The 18,184-nt window shown below is 53.1% G+C and overlaps 1 protein-coding gene across 2 annotated transcripts in view; it reads left to right on the top strand.

The window, feature by feature from the left end:
• Window positions 1-557: 557 nt before the first annotated feature.
• BMP8B (bone morphogenetic protein 8b) overlaps window positions 558-18,184 on the top strand; it is a gene marked incomplete at both ends in the record, with an annotated part of 29,956 nt that continues 12,329 nt past the window's right edge. For both annotated transcript variants that reach the window (XM_080692260.1, XM_080692259.1), the window contains 3 exons: window positions 558-888; window positions 12,806-12,995; window positions 13,373-13,521. In XM_080692260.1, coding sequence (XP_080548386.1) covers window positions 558-888; window positions 12,806-12,995; window positions 13,373-13,521 — 670 coding nt within the window. The remainder of the gene's footprint in view (window positions 889-12,805; window positions 12,996-13,372; window positions 13,522-18,184) is intronic.

Raw genomic sequence — 18,184 nt, 5'->3', positions numbered from 1 at the left:
TCGAGCCTGGCTGCAGCGGGGACGACAGCCCCAGCGCAGCTCAAGAGCACCAGGGAGCCAGGTGAGCGGCTAGCGCGAGCCGGGAGAAATGACTGAGCGCACGTGTGTCGTCCACAGCTGCGCACACGAGACCGCGGGGAAGGCGTCGGGCCGCTGCCAGGAGCCGACGCTGGCTGTACCCACCCTCGGGGCCCCGCTGGCACCCACTCCGCCCCTCCCTCGGGACAGGTGGCGCCTCCCAGCGCACCGAGGCTGGGCTGCGTTCACACCGCCCGGCCGCAGACCCCGCCCCGCCTGTAGCCCCGCCCCTCGCCGCACCCGAGGCCCCGCCCCGCGCGCCCATTGGTCAGCCTGGAGGGGGCGGGGCGCCGGCCGCGGCCGCGGCGGGAGGCTCGAGGGTCGCGGCGCCCGCAGCGTCGGGGAGGCCGCCCGCGCCCTGCCGGCTGCGCCACCTCCGCTGAGCGGGACGCGCGGGCCCGGGACAGGCCCGCCAGCCCGAGCCCCCGCCGGGCGCCCGCCGAGCCCGCACAGGTGCGCCGGCCGCCGTCGGGGCCGCCATGGCCGCGCGCCCCGGGCCGCTCTGGCTCCTGGGCCTGGCGCTGTGCGCGCTGGGCGGCGGCCCCGGCCCGCGCCCCCCGCACGGCTGCCCCCAGCGCCGCCTGGGCGCCCGCGAGCGCCGCGACATGCAGCGCGAGATCCTGGCGGTGCTCGGGCTGCCCGGGCGCCCCCGGCCCCGCGCGCCCCCCGCCGCCGCCCGGCTGCCCGCCTCCGCGCCGCTCTTCATGCTGGACCTCTACCACGCCATGGCGGGCGACGACGACGACGACGGCGGGCCCCCGGAGCGGCGCCTGGGCCGCGCCGACCTGGTCATGAGCTTCGTCAACATGGGTGAGCGCGGCCGCGGAGGACGGCGTCGGGGCCGGGGGCCGAGTGCCCGCGGGCGGGCGGGCGAGGAGAGGACGGACTGCGGGAGATGATGGAGCCCTCCCGCCGGCCCCGGGAGTGAGCTCCGGCCGCAGGGAAGGGGCCGGGCCGGGCGGGGTCAGGATGGGGGGGGGGACCCGGCTGCAGGGGAACCGGACTGCGCGCACTGAGGGGCCTGGGCTCCCCGAGCTGCGGGTGGTAGGAGCAGCCGTCCTGTGGACTTCCAGGGCTTCCCTCACCCAGCCCCCAGCCACACCCAGGAGTAGGAACCTGATGGTGCTGGGCCCACCTGGGTGGCACCAGGAAGACAGTTGGGACCTGAGGAGCCCGGGCAGTAAACAGAAGCTATGGTGCTGTCACTGTAATAAGGGCAGTGCTGAGGAGAGGGACAAAGTTCAGCGTGGAAACCTGTGGTCACATCACCTGAGTGACCAGGGCTGACCCGCGGGCCCAGTCCACACAGGAGGCCCTTCCCTGTGAGCAGAGCTGTGGGTGGGGCGCTGTCAGGGAGGGCTGGGAGGTGGACAGGCTCAGCTCAGTGAGCACTGTGGGCCCCCGTGCCCGGCCGTGGCCTGGCATGGAGAGTCCAGACCTGTGAACGGACTGTGGGCAGATTGGACCCTCTTCTTTCTCTAGGTAAGCTTGACTCTTCCTCTCTGCAGACTGTGGCTCTGGCTGATCTAATTAAGTTATGTTTGGGGCTTGGTTTTGCAGTGCTGGGGACTACCCCAGAAACCCCAAGCATGCTGGGAGGAGCTCTACCACTGAGCTGTCTCCACCCTCCCATTCATCCGAGAGGTCTTGGAGGTATTTCCCCTCTACTCTTTGATCACGGTCATGAGCATCGTGTCTCTGGCAGCTCTGCCTCCTGTGGCTAGTGACAGGTAGTGTCCTGGGCGGAACAGGCTGAGTCTGGGGAGCAGGTGGTTGGGCTGAGAGCCGGGACCAGCCCCCTCCACCCACTGTCTTGCTCCAAATCCCCCAGCAGCCCTGCGATCACAGTCTCCACCCTCATCCACCTCCAGGTGAGGACAGGGTGGCCCAGAGAGGTAGCAGCACCCTAGGGTAGGTAGCACAGCCTCTAGTGACCAGTCAGGACAGGCCCAGGTTGTCTGGCTCTACACCAGTGCGCAGGGAGGTGACACTTCTGTCATCAGGTCAGGCTTTCAGTGTGGAGAGAGTTCTCTGAGAGGTCTGGGCAGAGGAACACAGGAACAGACAGCTCCCACTTGTTTCCTACACTAGGGCTGAGGGAAGAGGACACCTCTGCTCCTCAACATAGAACTGGTTTGGGGCTGCATGGGAGTGAGCTGCAGGAGGCAGCGTTAGCCAGGTGGAGGCAGGCACTGCTGAGAGAATGGGGAACTCAGGACAGATGAAATTGCATGTGGGAATGGAACTAGAGCTTTGTCCCTAGGATAGGCTGACCCGGAACTCAGGACCAGAAGAGCTGAGGCTGGAGCTGCCCAAGACATCCCCAGGACAGCGCCGTCACTGCCCAGCCCTGTCCTGCTCCCCCAGGGCCCTCTGGGTCGGTCAAGGCACACACAGCCCTGGGGGAGCTGACGCAGCCAGTGGAGCAAGGTCCCTCTATGTGACCTTGGGGTGTCCCTAGCCCTGTCTCTGGCTCCTTCTTGTAGAATGGGGCTCCTGGTGACCTGTCCTCAGGGTTGTTACATGATTGGTCAATAGAGGGGCAGGAGCAGAAAGCCAGCCCCACTCCCCTGGGGGACAAACCTGCTCCTGGCAGCTGCTGACCCTGGTCCCTGCCAGCTGTGACCCAGCCTTGGTGTGGATGTGCCAGGAACATCTCCACATGTCTCACAAACACATGAACCATGAAATGGATTCACCAAACCAACCAAAAGGTGTGTGTATCTATGTTTAGAAGAGAAACCACCATTCAAACTCACACCCTTCAACTCCTTACTGAGTCCAGGAAACAACACGTGACACTGTTTTGCCAACACTGTTTCACTGGCTCAGAGAAGTCAAACGGCCAGCCTGGGGCCACACAGCACATCCAGGATGATGTTCACAGCTGTGGATCAAATCCCAGCTTCGTCCCACACTTTCTCTGCGTGTTCCACTGGGACCTGGGCCTGTGACCTGTGGGGTTAACACCAGGGCTTTTTTCTGGCAGCGGGCTGTGGGTGGCTGTGGAAGGACCTCTGTTCCGATGCACTGGTTGCCTAGCAGAACTCTCAGAACTCCCGCTCAGCTAGAGCAGTGTGAACTGCTAATTAGCGGGCGGTGCGTGGCGATCAGACTAGAACCAGGATTCCCTCCATGCTCAGAGGCCCAGGCCCCACCCCAAAGGTCAGTTTCAGAATCTCCAGAGTCTACTAGAAGAGTCTCTGTGGGGTTGGTGCCCACGCCCGGCTCCCTACCTGCCACCTCAGCCTCAGCTCTCCTGCCAGCCTCATCTTCCTGCCGGCCCCTGACTGTTGGTGGCCTGCAGGGCCCTGGCCTGGTCTCCTGAGGGCCTCTCGTGAGGTTCAGGACTCTCCGAGAGGAGCGTGTGCCTTAGGAAGGCCAGCATGGTTTGCAGAGCTGCACTGGGAGCCAGGCTGAGTGGTCGGAGCCGGTGGCCCTGCCCCTCCTGCCTGTCCGTCCTGTAGAGCTCGGCTCCCCTGGGTCTGGGTGCAGCAAGGGGCTGTTACTGTGTGTGGCAGGCAGGCCCTGTCCCTGGTCTCCTGTGGAGGGAGGGCAGAGCCCTGAGCTAAGCAGCCAGACCCGGCCCTCGGTTCCCTCAAGGCTCCATTCCCTTCCCTTCCCTGGGCTCTGCTTTCTCGTCAAGTCTGGAGTCATGGTGGTAGAGAGGAGAGGTGCTTCCCACTGTCCTGTGGCACCGTGTGGGAGACGCCTTCTCACACACCGCCGTTCCCTGGGCTTGGTGGCCTCGGCCTGCCTGAGGGCGCAGGGAAGTGGAAGGACACCTCTGCACAAGTCCTTCCACCTCATCCTGTGGATGGAGAGGTGCGTGCTCACGCCTCAGCCCGGGACGAGGCACAGCAGCACTCGTGGGGCAGTGCCCATCTTCACTTTTGTCCTGACCCTTTCCTAAGACAAATCCACTCCTATGGTCGCAGGCAGCAGACTGGGTGGTGATGAGCTGAGGTGTCCGACTTGGAGAATCAGGGTGAGCAGAAGGGTAGTGCTTTCCTCACGGCCTCAGGGCCATGTCCTTGCGTTCTTAACCAGGGAATTCTTTCATTTCCCCATTCATTCATTCATTAATTCATTTGCTCATTCAACAAATAGATATTAGCTGGGTGTGGTGGCCCATGCTTGTGATCCCAGCATTTGGGAGGCTGAGACCTGAGGATCATGGTTCGTGGCCAGACTCAGCTACTTAGTGAGGCCCTTTGCAACTCAGTGAGACTCGGTTTCAAAATAAAGAATAAAAAATAGGACTGAGGGTATAGCTTGGAGGTAGAATGCCCCTGGGTTCTATCCCTAGTACTGAAAAAAAAAAAAAAAACCCAAATAGTTATTAACACCTACAACATGCCAGGCCTAGTTTCACTTGCTGGATTATAACAGTGAACAGAACAAAGTCAGTATCTTTATGGTGCCAACGCTTTCGTGGGAGATACAAATAATAAATGCAGGAGCCCTAAAGACAATTGTCTGTTGTGCTAGACTGCCCCACCCAAAAAGAGGAGGGGCTGAGCAGTGGTGAGGCAGACAGGACTGGGTTGAGAGATTCTGACCTGAGAGTCACACAGAATTTGCATCCTGACTCTAGCACCTCTTCTCAGCATGATCTGGGCTTTCCTGTCCATCTCTTTGAACCTCAGACTCCTCTTCTGTAAAATGGAGATACTAATTTTACAGGATTGTCAGGGCTTAGGTGAGATGCTACCCAGTGATGTCCATTTGCCTAGAACCTCCACAGCTATTTCTTCATTTCAAGTATTGTTACATCTTGGTTTAAAAAGAGGAAACTGGATGATTTTCCAAGGCCACATGGCAAGCCATCTCCCTGCCTCCACATCCTGGGCTTGCCAGCCCGCCCGGGACCTGGCCATCGTTAGATGTAATAAGTGCCTCTAAGATGGATTGTGTTGAATGAGAACATGTGAAGTTAAGTGAGACTCTTGTTTAAAAAAATCTCTTTGTTTTTGGATTTATTAATGCATATTCATTATAGCTAATTCAGACATTTAGATTAATCACAGAACTTTATTATAGAAAATTCAGACAAAGCCAGGCATGGTGGCACATGCTTGTAATCCCAGCATTCAGGAGGCTGAGACCTGAGGATCGCAGTTTGCAAACAGCCTCAGCTACTTAGCAAGGCCCTTTGTAACTTAGTGAGATCATGTTTCAAACATACAAAGTCTAAAAAATAGGGCTAGGGGTGTAGCTCGGAGGTACAGTGCCCCTGGGTTCCATTCCAGGTACCACAAAAAAAGAAAAAAGAAAAGAAAAGAAAGTTAAGACAAGTCAGGCATGGTGGTACAATCCTATAATCCCAGTACTTGGGAGGCTGAGACAGGAGGATCCTGGATTCGAAGACAGTCTCAGCAAGTAGTGAGACTCTCATCAACATAGTGAAACCCTGTTTCAAAATAAAAATTAAATTCCAGTACTCGGGAGGCTGAGTATAGGAGGATCAAAGGTTCGTGGCCAGCCTCAGCTACTTAGTGAGGCCTTCTACAACTTAGTGAAACCCTGTTTCAAAATAAAGAATAAAAAAAATAGGGCTAGGGGTATAACTTAGAGTCAGTCAGAATGCCCCTGGGTTCAATCCTCAGTACCACACCAAAAAAGTAAAATAAAAATAAAATAGGGCTGTGGGTGTAGCTGAGAGGTAAAATTCTCTTGGGTTCGGTACTTAGCACTAAAAAACAAAAAGAAAATTCAGACCATATATTGCCTTCCCTGTCCTCAGGGAAGGCCAGCGTTTTCATCTTTTGGTGTAGCATCTCCTACCCCCAGTCAGCCCCAGTTGTTTATCAATACAGATACTAGGATTTATGTTCATATTTTCTTTTTCTTTTTTTTTTTGGTGATACTGGGGATGGAACCCAGGAGCCTTCTACCTCTGGGCTACACTCCCAGACCTATTTTATATTTTATTTGGAAACAGGGTCTCTTAAGCCAGCTGAGGCTGGCTTCGAACCTGCGCGATCCTCCTGTCTCAGCCTCCCAAGTGCGGGGATTACAAGCGTGCACCACCACGCCCGGCCTATATTCATATTTTCAACCACGTGGAAGACAAATACCAACTGTTTTGCTACTTTTTATTTCATTTAGCAGTAAATCTTTTATCTACCTTAAAACTGTTAGAATGACCCAAAAGTGTACGTCTTTCCATGACTTGAAGGTAGGTCCCTTTTCCCCCAAACCCTGTCTGGCCTTCAGGATTGTGTGGCCTTGTAGGTTCTAGTGACTGATCCTCCCTATTTCTGCTGTGTTTTCTCACCTCTGAGAAGAAATGGCTATTATTGCCCTCTGTTGACCAGAGGAAATTGAGCTGGAGGAGTGTAAGTGACTGGCCCCAGGCTCTGGGTACCCAGACCCATAGGACCAGATATGAAAGCTGGAGCGGTGGGGGGGCAGCTGGCTCTGGAGGTGGGGCGGCTGCAAGGTGTTGGACAGGTCAGATCTCTGCATCTCAGTTTCCTTGCCTTTAAAATCAGGATAATAATGCCGTTGTTATCAGTGCAATGGCTGAGTTAAGGTACATGAAAACTTGGCAAATGTAAACTTGGCACTACTGAATAACTGGCAGCCAGTATTAGAAGAGATCTAGGCTTGGTGGCATATGCCAATAATCCCTGTGCTTGAGAGGTTGAGACAGGAGGATCACAGGCTTGAGGCCAGTCTCAGCAACTTGGTGAGGCCCTGTTTCCAAGTAAAAAGTAAAACTAGTCTAAAGGTATAGTTCAGAGGTCGAATGCCCCTGGATTCAATCCCCAGCACCCACCCCCAGCACACACAGAAGAACTAGTGGGGTGAGGTGACGCTTGCCTGTAACCCCAGTACTTGAGAGGCTAAGACAGGAAGATTACAGATTCAAGTCCAGCCTTAGCAATTTAGTGAGCCTATCATCAAATTAGCAAGACCCTATTTTAAAATAAATTAAAAAAAGAAAGGGTTGAGTTGGGAGTATAACTTAGAGATAAAATGCCCTTGGGTTCAGTCCCAGTACCAAAAAGGTGGTGGTGGTGGTGGTGATGGAGGAGGAGGAGGAGGAGGAGGAGGAGGAGGAGGAGGAGGAGGAGGAGGAGAGGAGGAGGAAGAGGAGGCGGAGGAGACTGCGGTATTTCTTTAGCCTTCCACTGCCAATCACTTGTTTAGGAACCTATAAGGGGCAGGTACAGAGCACTGCCCCAGGATCAGGTGGCCTGGCTCAAATCCTATTGCACCACTGACTATTGTAGTGGACACTGTGGTGCTGCCCTGATCTTCAGCATAGTGTCACTCACTTTCCAACTGCCTGCAGTTCAGGCTGCTGACAGCTCACAGCAGAGTCCTTCTCTAGGCACTGTTTCAGTTAGCATTCTCACCACTGAAATCTAAACACTGCATTAAATATTTAGAGGAAGGAAGTTTTATTTGCCTGTGTGTCTGAAGATTTCAGTTCATGTAGATAGTCCATTTACACTGATTGCCAGGCAGGAGCCGGGGCTACAGGTCCTCAGGGCACGATGGAGAAAGCAAGGAGAGGGGCTGAGGGATATATATAGTTCCCAAAGCCTCAGCCCGGGAGCCACCTCCAGCCATGCTCGCCCTTCAGAGGCCACACCCCCGGAGACCCCGCTCTGAGCATGGCTGCCTCCAGAGCATGAGATTTAAGGGACATTTTTCTTTCAAACCTAAGAGCATTAATTCAGCCCAAAGGAGCCATCTGGCTGGAAATTAGGCACCTTCCCTTGGGGCATCTCACATCCAACAACTGGTCTATGAGAGTAAAAATATCTGTTCCTTGCATCAGGGAGAGACGATTCTGAAGGGCCACTGAACCTGGAGCTCCTGAGTGGAAATTGGCTGAGGCCTTTGTTGTGATTGCATCACTGTTTCACTGTGTCCAGACCTGCTCCCTTCATGCTTACAAAGAGTACTCTCCACTAAACTTTCCCACCCAGAGTCTGTAACCCAGGAAGCCCAACCTAAGATCCCACCGATAGGATTTTGTTAGAGTTATTGCATGAGCTGTGCTTCCATTTCCTCAGCTGCGGCATAGGAGATGAGATGGATAGGAGTAATAGAGGAGTTCGTCTATAAAGTGCTGGAAAGAATGCCTGGTAGATGCTTAGGAAATGTCAACTTCTTTGGTTTGTGTTTGACCCAAGGCCCTCAGGTTAGTGACAAGACTCAAAGCCTTAGGAGATAAACCTTAGGAGTAAACCTTAGGAGATGCTCACATGGTAAGAAGCCTAAGCCTGTTGCCAAGAGCCCAGTCCAGTCTTCAAAGACTGCATGAAGCACCACTGACAGCTTTGCTGTGACCTCGGGAGAGACCCCGAGTTAGACCTACCCAGCTAGCAATGATGTGAAGTGATTGTTGGTTGTTTTAAGTTGTTACATTTGGGGTCATTTGTTACACAGCAACTGATAACTACTACAGTGAGAGAAGCATTCACTGAAGTGGCATTTCTAATATGTCTAACATGTGTCTGACACACTGGGAGCAGCATATTGTTTCTTCTAGTTTTTGCCTAGATGATTCTTTTCCATTTCTGCCTGTCCTCTACCACTCATGAATATGGTTCTAGGGAAGTGCTGTCTGACTACTTCTCCCGAATGGGGCTCTATGTGAATGGAGCTCTCATCCTTCATTGCATATATATTTCTTAGGGTCCTAGTCTCTCTCTACCTGTCTGCATATCTTGCCCCTTTCTCCGGGTCCTCAGGAAGCCCTGAACAACTGGAAAACAATGACCAGATCTAGGTCTTCATGGCACCCACCCCACCACACACCTAGCTCCTGCATAGCAGGTGCTCAGGGCAGACAGGCGAGGTTGGAGGAGGGAGCACCAGGAGCCAGTGAGGGAGCCTGAGCCCTTCAGGTGGGAGAGAAGTGGGGCTGGCCCTCCTGTCTCTGTGGCGCTGACGATGGGTGCAGCACCTGAGTCCTCCCTGGGAGCCCGAGTCTCATGGGGCCCTGCCCCCGGGGAGGTGGCTCCAGCAGCAACCTAGGGCACCTGCTGATGGAAGGACCTCGCAGGTAGATGAGCCTCCCCATCCCAGCATGGCTGCCTGTTGGACTCCAGGGCTGCTCATTTCACAGGTCTGAAAGTCTGAAAGGCTCATAAGGCTCCAGGTCTGAAAGTCCACATTATGGGGCTCTAACTTCACATTGGATGTCCACAAAGCCCCTGAACCTTCTGGGCCTCAGTTTTCCCATCTCTCCATGGCTGCCTGAAGGCCCATCCCACCCCTTCCCATTATGAGGGTCCTCCAGGGGTAAGTCTCAGGGTGGGGAGGAACACCCAGCCACCTCCTCATGAGAACCTCTTCCCCATGGGCAGGAGGGGTGTGGCACCTTGACAGCGTCTTTCTGGAAAATTCCCACAGTTCTGTTCTTCCCGGGTTTCAGCTGGAGGAATCGCATCCTCTTGCTCACATCTCCTGGGACTATTTTTGACCTTGGCAGGCTTGATGTGGTGGCCTGTGCGGGTGTTCCCTTTTAATTTGGGGTCTGAAGCCATCTGAGGACTGGACCAGTAATTATGTGTACAGAGCCATTTATGGACACAGCTCTTGAAGAAAGTCAATAAAGAGACCGGCTGAAAATACCTCAGAAACAAACCTGGCCTCTTCTCCACCTCTGTGGTTTCCGGTGGGAGAGACCTGGTCAGGAGGCAGAATCTACAGGTCATTGTGGCCGACCAGGGCCCGCAGGGGCCGCAGAGACCAGGGTCTGCTTGTAGTCTGCTGTGGGCCCTCAGCCTTCCTTACCTGCAGGACTAGCCAGACAGGCCCAGCCTGTCCGCCTCTGGGGCCCTGGGAAGCCACCCAGGGGCCAGGCTGGGAGGGGAGGCGAGTCCCACAGGAGCATGAAACGTCTTAGGTGGCCTCTGATGGAGATGTGATGAGGACGCTGCTCCCAGGTCGACAGCGAAGCCCCAGACTCGGGTGTGAGTGCTGACGGGAGCCTCCGACCTGGGACCGGCAGCCCCAGGAAGCGCAGCCTGGCCACCCCCATCCTCCAGGCCCTGGAACCAGAGGAATTGATGAGCAGGCCACAGGGAGCCTCCTGGGCCACCCCCGTGTTCAGCCCCCGCCCTCAGCTCACTGTCCTGAAAGGCAGCTGGGCCAGGGCCAGGAGCTGCTGGCACAGGACAGCCGGACCACTGGCTGGTCTGTGAGGTCAGAGGACAAGGAGGCTGCACAGCGGGACGACAGGGAAAGTGGCTTTAGACCTGGAGAAGGCGACTCAGGAGAGCACTGGCTCAGGGGCCTCTGGGGGAGCTGTCTGCAGGCAGCAGGCACAAGAGGCCAATACACACAGGCAGACAGACGCTGGGACCAGCCAGGGAGGGCCTGGGCACTGCTGAGCAGGGCTCCTCCTGGGGCCCTGAGGGCTGGAAGCAGGCAGCCAGGCAGAGGCTCCTGACTCCATCTGAGCTGGGTGGGGGGCTTTTGAAGTCTAACTTTTAGTGAGAAGCAAGAGGCATTTTGGTACCTGGGTGAGTCTAGTTTTGCATAGGGAACAAGAATGGCCGAAGCTCTGTTAGTGTCAGGTGAAGGGCACAGGGCTTAGCATTTGAGGGTCCAGCCTGTGAGTGGACTGGCAGGATGTGGAGGGCGCCGTGTCCGGGAGGCCGCCTGCTGCCCATAGTGGGCCTTTCCTGGAAGTGTGGGCTCCGGAGGCGGTTCTGTCAGAGGCTGCAGGAGGAGGCCGAGGGTTCCCTTGGCACATGTTGATGATTCATGGTTGTTTATATTTCTGGGAGCCACATTAAGGCAGTTCAGAAATCAAACCCATTTGCTGCTTCTCGAGACAAAAGTTGGTTCACTGTTTGAACATTTTGGGCCGCTTTTATAATTTTATGGAAAATAAACATTTAGAGAATCCTATGGAACCAGGCTTAGTTTGGTCTGTTCCCTGTGACAATGAATTGCCTTCTGCATATGTCTTTTTGAAGTTTTGCTAGCATGTCTCTGGGATTCTTTGGTCAAAGGGTAAATCCATATATAGTTTTGTTGGTATTGCAAAATTCCTACACATTGTGTTGCCGTCCACATCATATGAGAATACTCACATCTCATCTTACCTGTTTCTTTCTCAGACTTCAAAAACCAGTATGAAAAGCACCTTGCCCTCCTCATAATGCTTGAGACCAATCTACAATAGAAATGGCATTCTATATTTCACTTGTTTTTTAAATTATATCCCCTCTCTATGAGTGCAGAGATCTTATCTGCCGTGTTCACTGATATATTTCCAATTCCCAGAGCAGAGTTGTATGTGAATAAATGAATGGATCTATTTAAAAAAGATCTAAAATTCCTGTTCTGATCTAGAAGTAAAACTTCAAAGAACAGTTTAAAGTGCTGCAGGACACTGCACATTCCATTTCTTCTCCTCCCTGGCCTGGGATGAAGCCTCCACCTGCTCCTGCCCCAGCATGCCTGTCCAGCCCCACCCAGCACAGCTGTGTGCCCATCCACTCCTGGACCAGGTCCCTACTGCAGGGACGGGAAGTGCTGTCCACATCCGCCCAGCTGCCAAGCCTGGTGCTTTTTAAAATTTGACCTGTGGTGACTGAGCCCAGTAGCCGCAGAGGAGATTTTTAGAAACACTCAGAAACCTATCATTAACATCTCAGTGCTGGGTTTTGGGGAAGGTGCGGGGTGGCTCGCGCCTCTGCTTTCCGGAAACACAGATTTCTGGCATTTGCAATCGACAGGAGGCTAAAGTGAGGCTCCCAGAAATATACTGTCCTGGGCAGTTCTGTGCAGCTGGGCACATGTGGGGTTGAATCCATAACTAGGGCTTTTGCCCAGACAGCTTGGCCAACCCCCATCGCCCCAGCCCAACCTTCTCCCTTTACCTTTCCCTGCAGTTCACCTCTCAGAGCGCTGCTCCCTCTGGCCAGAGGCAGAGCCTCGTCCCAGCCCCCACGGGCAGGCCACTGCTGCACCCACAGAGCTCCCGGCCCCTCACAAGAGCATGCCAGCTCCTCTCTGCCAGAGCACAGCCTGCCCCTCATCGCATGTCAAGGCTGGTTGCATGTCACTGTCTCTGTGAAGGCTGCCCCGGTCTCCCCATCCAGGAGGGCCATGACACTCCCCAGCACCTGAATGGCCTCCCAAGGTGCTCACCGCTCCTACCTGCTGCTCCTCACATTTTCTTCCCTCCTGCTTCCCCGTGTCCCCAGAAGGGACCTGGTTCCTGTCCTCTGGGCTCTCCCTCCCTGCCCCCAGGCCTTGGATATGGAGGCCAGATCGCACCCAGCCCTCCAGGTGGGACTCAGCCCTCTGATCTCAGTTCCCTCCACCCCTGCCATCCAGGCACAAGGTGAACTCTGGGATGGCCGGTCCCACTGAAATGCAGTTCTGTCACTATCCACCGGTTTCCCCAGGGACTCTAGCCTCTTTCCACCTGGGTCCTATGTCCACCTCCCCTTTCCCTGGGAGCTCCCAGAGGAAGGCCTGAGTACTCTGGGGTGAGCAGGGCACCAAGGAGGGGTGAGTTTGGGGCTTCGGGCCCGCTGAGTGCCGGTGGTCCAGGCTCTGAGCTCAGGGCGCTCCTCCTTGCACCACCTTGGGGAGCTCCGTCTCCACCCTGAGGCAAAGCCTGGGTCTGCCCCACGCAGGCTGCCCAGGTCCCTGGGAGACCATGGGTGTGGCAGCTGACTTTGCGTCTGGAGCCTGAACTGGACCCATCGCCAGTGACTGGCTCCCACTTGTCTTCCAGTGGAGCGTGACCGCACCCTGGGCCACCAGGAGCCCCACTGGAAGGAGTTCCGCTTTGATCTGACCCAGATCCCAGCCGGGGAGGCTGTCACAGCTGCGGAGTTCCGGATGTATAAGGTGCCCAGCAGCCGCCCGCTCAACACGAGCCTCCACGTCAGCGTGTTCGAGGTGCTGCAGGAGCACTCCAACAGGTGCCTCCCCGCCCGGGCCCCAAGTGGTCTCCTGGGAAAGGCTCCAGTATGTATCCTGCCCAGTTCCCAGGGGAGGAAAGGCGAGCTTCCCAGGAAAAGAGCCTCAGAGATGGGAAAGATGCTTGGCCAGAGCGTCCTCGCCCTGCCATCACGGCTGAGAGCTGGATGGGCCACCACGCCGTGGAGTCTTGGCTTCCCCACCCGCATAAGCACATGGGCAGTCACGTGGTTTTGGTTGACTGTCAGTGAGATAAGGACAGGAGTGCAGCCCAGAGCCAGAGTAGGACAGACGCTTCAGGAGTGGCCCCGGGGCAGCAAGGGACAGAGGCAGCTGTGCCACCCTCGGCCGCCGGTTAATTGTTCTTTCATGTCCACAGGGAGTCTGACTTGTTCTTTTTGGATCTTCAGACGCTCCGAGCTGGGGACGAGGGCTGGCTGGTGCTGGACGTCACGGCAGCCAGTGACCGCTGGCTGTTGAACCGTAATAAGGACCTGGGACTCCGCCTCTATGTGGAGACTGAGGACGGTGAGGCTCAGTGCTGTGCTGGGAGTGCACCCCTGGGGCAGAGGCCTCCAGCGGGCCCTGGAGTGGCCTCTCTGGCCCTGGTGCCTGGTCTTCTCGCTGTGCCCACGTGAGGACATGATGGGTGGAGATGAGGTCCTGGACAGGAGGAGGCCCTCGGCCAGGGCTGCTTTCCCTCCTCTCTTCCTCAAACCATCGAGCTGCAGGAGGGCATCCGTGCAGTGCTCCCAGGAAGTGGGCAGTCCTCCCTGGCAGCGGCCTCCACACTGGCAGTTTCTGAACCTGGAAGGGCCTCAGGGCCAACTGGTTGCACCCCGAGCCCCTGGGTTGAGACCCTGGCTCTCGATGGCCTAACCCGGGGACCTCGACAGGCTGCTCACCTTTCTGAGCCTCCACTCCCTTGTCTACAGGACGAAGTTCAAGCACTCACTCATGCACAGGTGTTTGGGGAGCGCGTCTTTCATTCCAGACAGTGGATAGAAAGGCTGAGGTGGGCAGAAGACTGGCCTGAGGTCTAGCAAGAGGGCCACACAGGGGGAGCAGAGTGTGCGGGGAGAGCCGGGAAGGAGCACAGCCAGGTCACTCCGAGGGAGTGTAAACCCACCAAGGTGCCTGGCGTTTTCAGGGTAGTTTATTTAATAAAATGCGGGATGACAGGATCTGACCTGGGGTTTTTGTTTTGTTTTTTGGTTCAGAAAATTTCTTTATTATAATACTGCTGGTGAAATAAAACTGACACACACAAGTTGTATATGCAGAGGAAATACAACTTAATGTAAACAAACAGATATCAGCACATTCTGTTTCTTGAATGTAGTCATCTGCCGCAAAGTACAAGTCTCCAGCACAAGATCAACATAACATACAAGTGGGGTGTGGTGGCGCATGCCTGTAATCCCAGTACTTGAGAAGTTGAGACAGGAAGATTGTAGATTCAAGGACAGTCTCAGCAAGAAGTGAGACTCTCATCAACCTCGTGAGATGAGATCCTGTTTCAAAATAAGCAATAAAATAGGGCCAGGGGTATAGCTCAGAGGTAGAATGCCCCTGAGTTTGATCCCCAGTACCACAGGGGAAATAAAAAGACATAGTATACAGCTGAGATCATGAATATCAGTCATGTAGCAGGTGTTGCCCAATAACAAAATAGAATTCTGTTTTTATCAGGATACAATTGAGATATAAATAGGCAAAACAGGACATTAAAATGTATTTGAAATGAGCTGGGCGTGGTGGCGCATGCTTGTAATCCCCGCGCTTGGGAGGCTGAGACAGGAGGATCACACAGGTTTGAAGCCAGCCTCAGCTCCTTAGTGAGACCCTGTTTCCAAATAAAGTATAAAATAGGTCTGGGAGTGTAGCTCAGAGGTAGAAAGCCTCTGGGTTCCACCCCTAGTACCACCAAAAAAAAAAAAAAAATGTATTTGAAATGTTCAGAGAAATAGGAGGTATTTCAATAACTATATTCTATCCTGTCATTACTAATATAAATAATATCAACTTTGTTAATTCTTTACCAAGTCAATTCTTCAAAATTGAAAAGTGAGTTATCCAAACAGTTGTTCTTCCGTAGAACCACATGTTATACGGACCACATGTTCTCCACGTCACTAGAATGACTCCTGCTGAGGTTTTTGAGTACTAGAAAACAGATACTTGTTAGAGATTGGTGCCCTCACTGCAGCACTGCCGTCAGACATGTTTTCAGTTCACTTAACTCTGAGCACTAAATTACATTTGGTGATCTGTTCAGATATGTGTGGTAGTTATTACAGATGCCTAAGATAAAATGTATAAAATCATTCTGTATTATAAAAAATCCTGCTTTTACATAATCTCTAGTTTTTTACTTAACATTTTCTAGCAAGTATCATTAAAATATTATAAGAAGCTGAGCCGGAAGCTGGTGTGGTGGCGCACACTTTTAATCCCCGCGACACTTTTAATCCCTGAGACAGGAGGATTGCACAGGTTCAAAGCCAGCTTCAGCTACCTAGTGAGGCTCTAAGCAACTTAATGAGACCCTGTTTCCAAATAAAATATAAAATAGGTCTGGGAGTGTAGCCAGGAGATAGAAAGCCTCTGGGTTCTACCCCCAGTACCACCAAAAAAAATAAGAAGAAGAAGAAGAAGCCAAGCCAGGCGTGGTGGCACATGCTTGTAATAGCATTTGGGAGGCTGAGACAGGAGGATCTGGGTTTGAGGACAGCCTCAGCTACTTAGGTCCTTTGCAACTCAGTAAGACCCTGTTTCAAAATAAAGAATAGAAAATAGGGCTGGGGGTGGAGCTCAGAGGTAGAATGCCCTTAGGTTCCATTCCCAGTACCAAAAAAAAGGAAAGAAAAAAATATTATAAGAAGCCAGACTTAGTGGCATACACTTGTAATTCCAGTACTTGGGAGGCTGAGACAGGAAGATTGAAAGTTTGCAGCTAGCCTCAGCTACTTAGTGAGGCCCTTTGTAACTCAGTGAGACCCTGTTTAAAAATAAAGAATAAAAAATAAGGTTGGGGGTATTCCTTGGAGGTAGAATGCCCCAGGGTTCCATCCCCAGTACTGCAAAAATAACACACACAAACACACACACACACACACACACACACACACACACACACACACATATATATATATGTATATTAAATAGGTCTGGGAGTATAGCCCAGAGGCAGAAGGTCCCTGGGTTCCATCTCTAGTACAATACTAATATTACTACTACTAATAATAATTCTGCTAGTGAAAGTAAAATTGACACACACATCTTGTATGTGCAGAGGAAATACAACTTAATATAGACAAACGATCTCCACACATTCCTTTCTAGAATGTGGTCCTCTGCCACACAGGCTCGTGCACAAGATCAACATGACATAGCAGCCGGGTGTGATGGCACAAGCCTGTCATCCCATCCTTATGAGGTTGAGACAGGAAGATTGCAAGTTCAAGGACAGCCTCAGCAAGTGGTGAGACTCTCATTAACCCAGCAAGACGAGGCCCTGTATCAAAATAAAATAGTAAAATAAGGCCCGGCGCAGTGGTACATGCTTTTAATCCCAGCATGTGAGAAGCTAAGACAGGAGGATCACGGTTTGTGGCCAGCCTCAGCTACTTAGGCCCTTTGCAACGCAGAGAGACTCTGTTGCAAAATAAAGAATAAAAAATAGGGCTGGGAGTGTAGCTGGAAGGTAGAATGCCCATGGGTTCCACCCCCAGTACCACAAAAAAACAATAAAATTAATAAAACAAAGCCGGGGATATAGGTTAGAGAGAGCATGCTCCTGAGTTCGATCCCCAGTGCCACGAGGGTGGGGTGGGGAGACAGAGCATACAGCTGGTCATGAGTATCAGTCATGTAGCAGGTGTCCCCTAATAACAAAACAGAATTCTGTTTTTATCAGTATGCAATTGATATACAAACAGGCAAAACAGCACATTAAAATGCATTTGAAAGGAAGCATTCCATAGCTATATTCCATACTGTCACTACTAATGTAGATAATATCAATTTTGCTAATTATTTACCAGGTCAAGTCTTCAAAATTGAAAAATGAGTTATCCAAAAAGGTGCTCTTCTATAGAACTTATCTCTACTGACCCCGTATTTTCCAGGTCACCTGAATGACTCTTGTCAAGGTTTCTGAGTGCTAGAAAGCAGAGTACTTTGGGGGGATTGATTTTTCACCCCACTCAGTGGAGCACTGTCATCAGGCACACTATTTTCAGTTCACTTAACTCTGAGCACTAAAATATGTTTGGTGATCTGTTCAGGTGTATGAACTATTTATTACAGGTGCCTAAGATAAAATCGCTAACATCATCTGTATTACAAGAAGCCTGCTTTTACATAATTTCTAGTTTTTTCTTAACATTTTACTACCAAGCATCATTAAAATATTTTAAGAATACAACCACAGGGAGCAAGAGTCTTCAAAGGACACGGTCATGTCACGCAGTGGGTACCCAAACTCCAGGGTGACCTGGTTTTTTTTTTAACTTTTTTTTTTTTTTTTTTTTTTTTGCGGGTCTGGGAGTGGAACCCAGGGGCATTTGACCTCCGAGTTATACCCCCTGCCCTATTTTTTTATTTTTTTTTTTGGGGGGGGTGGTACTGGGGGTGGAACCCAGAGGCTTTCTACCTCCAGGCTATACTCCCAGACCTATTTTATATTTTTTATTTGGAAACAGGGTCTCACTAAGTTGCTGAGAGCCTCACTAAGTAGTTGAGGCTGGCTTCAAACCTGTGCGATCCTCCTGCGATCCTCCTGTCTCATCCTCCCAAGCGCGGGGATTACAAAAGTGCGCCACCACACCCGGCATTATTTTTTTATTCTTTATTTTGAAACCGGGTCTCACTGAGTTGCAGAGGGCCTAAGTAGCTGAGGCTGTCCGCGAACCGCGATCCTCCGGTCTCAGCCTCCTAAATGCTGAGATTACAAGCGTGCGCCACCACGCCCAGCTTGACCTAAAAGATCCTCTGAGAGCTGCTCTCAAGGAGGGGAGCTTAACTCTGAGCCCTTCCCCGAGCTGTCCGGTGGCCGGCCGCATCTAAAGGGCCAGCAGGGTTAACGAGGGCACAGGCCTGGCCTCGGTGGCCATCACCTCCTGACTCCCCCACCAGGGCGCCCTGGTGCCCCGGACCCGCGCAGGTGCGGGTCCCCCAGGCGCGGGGC

This window comes from Muscardinus avellanarius, assembly GCF_963383645.1.
Source record: "Muscardinus avellanarius genome assembly, chromosome: 3".
Taxonomy (NCBI): Eukaryota; Metazoa; Chordata; class Mammalia; order Rodentia; family Gliridae; genus Muscardinus; species Muscardinus avellanarius.
This window is presented reverse-complemented; position numbering and strand designations above follow the sequence as displayed.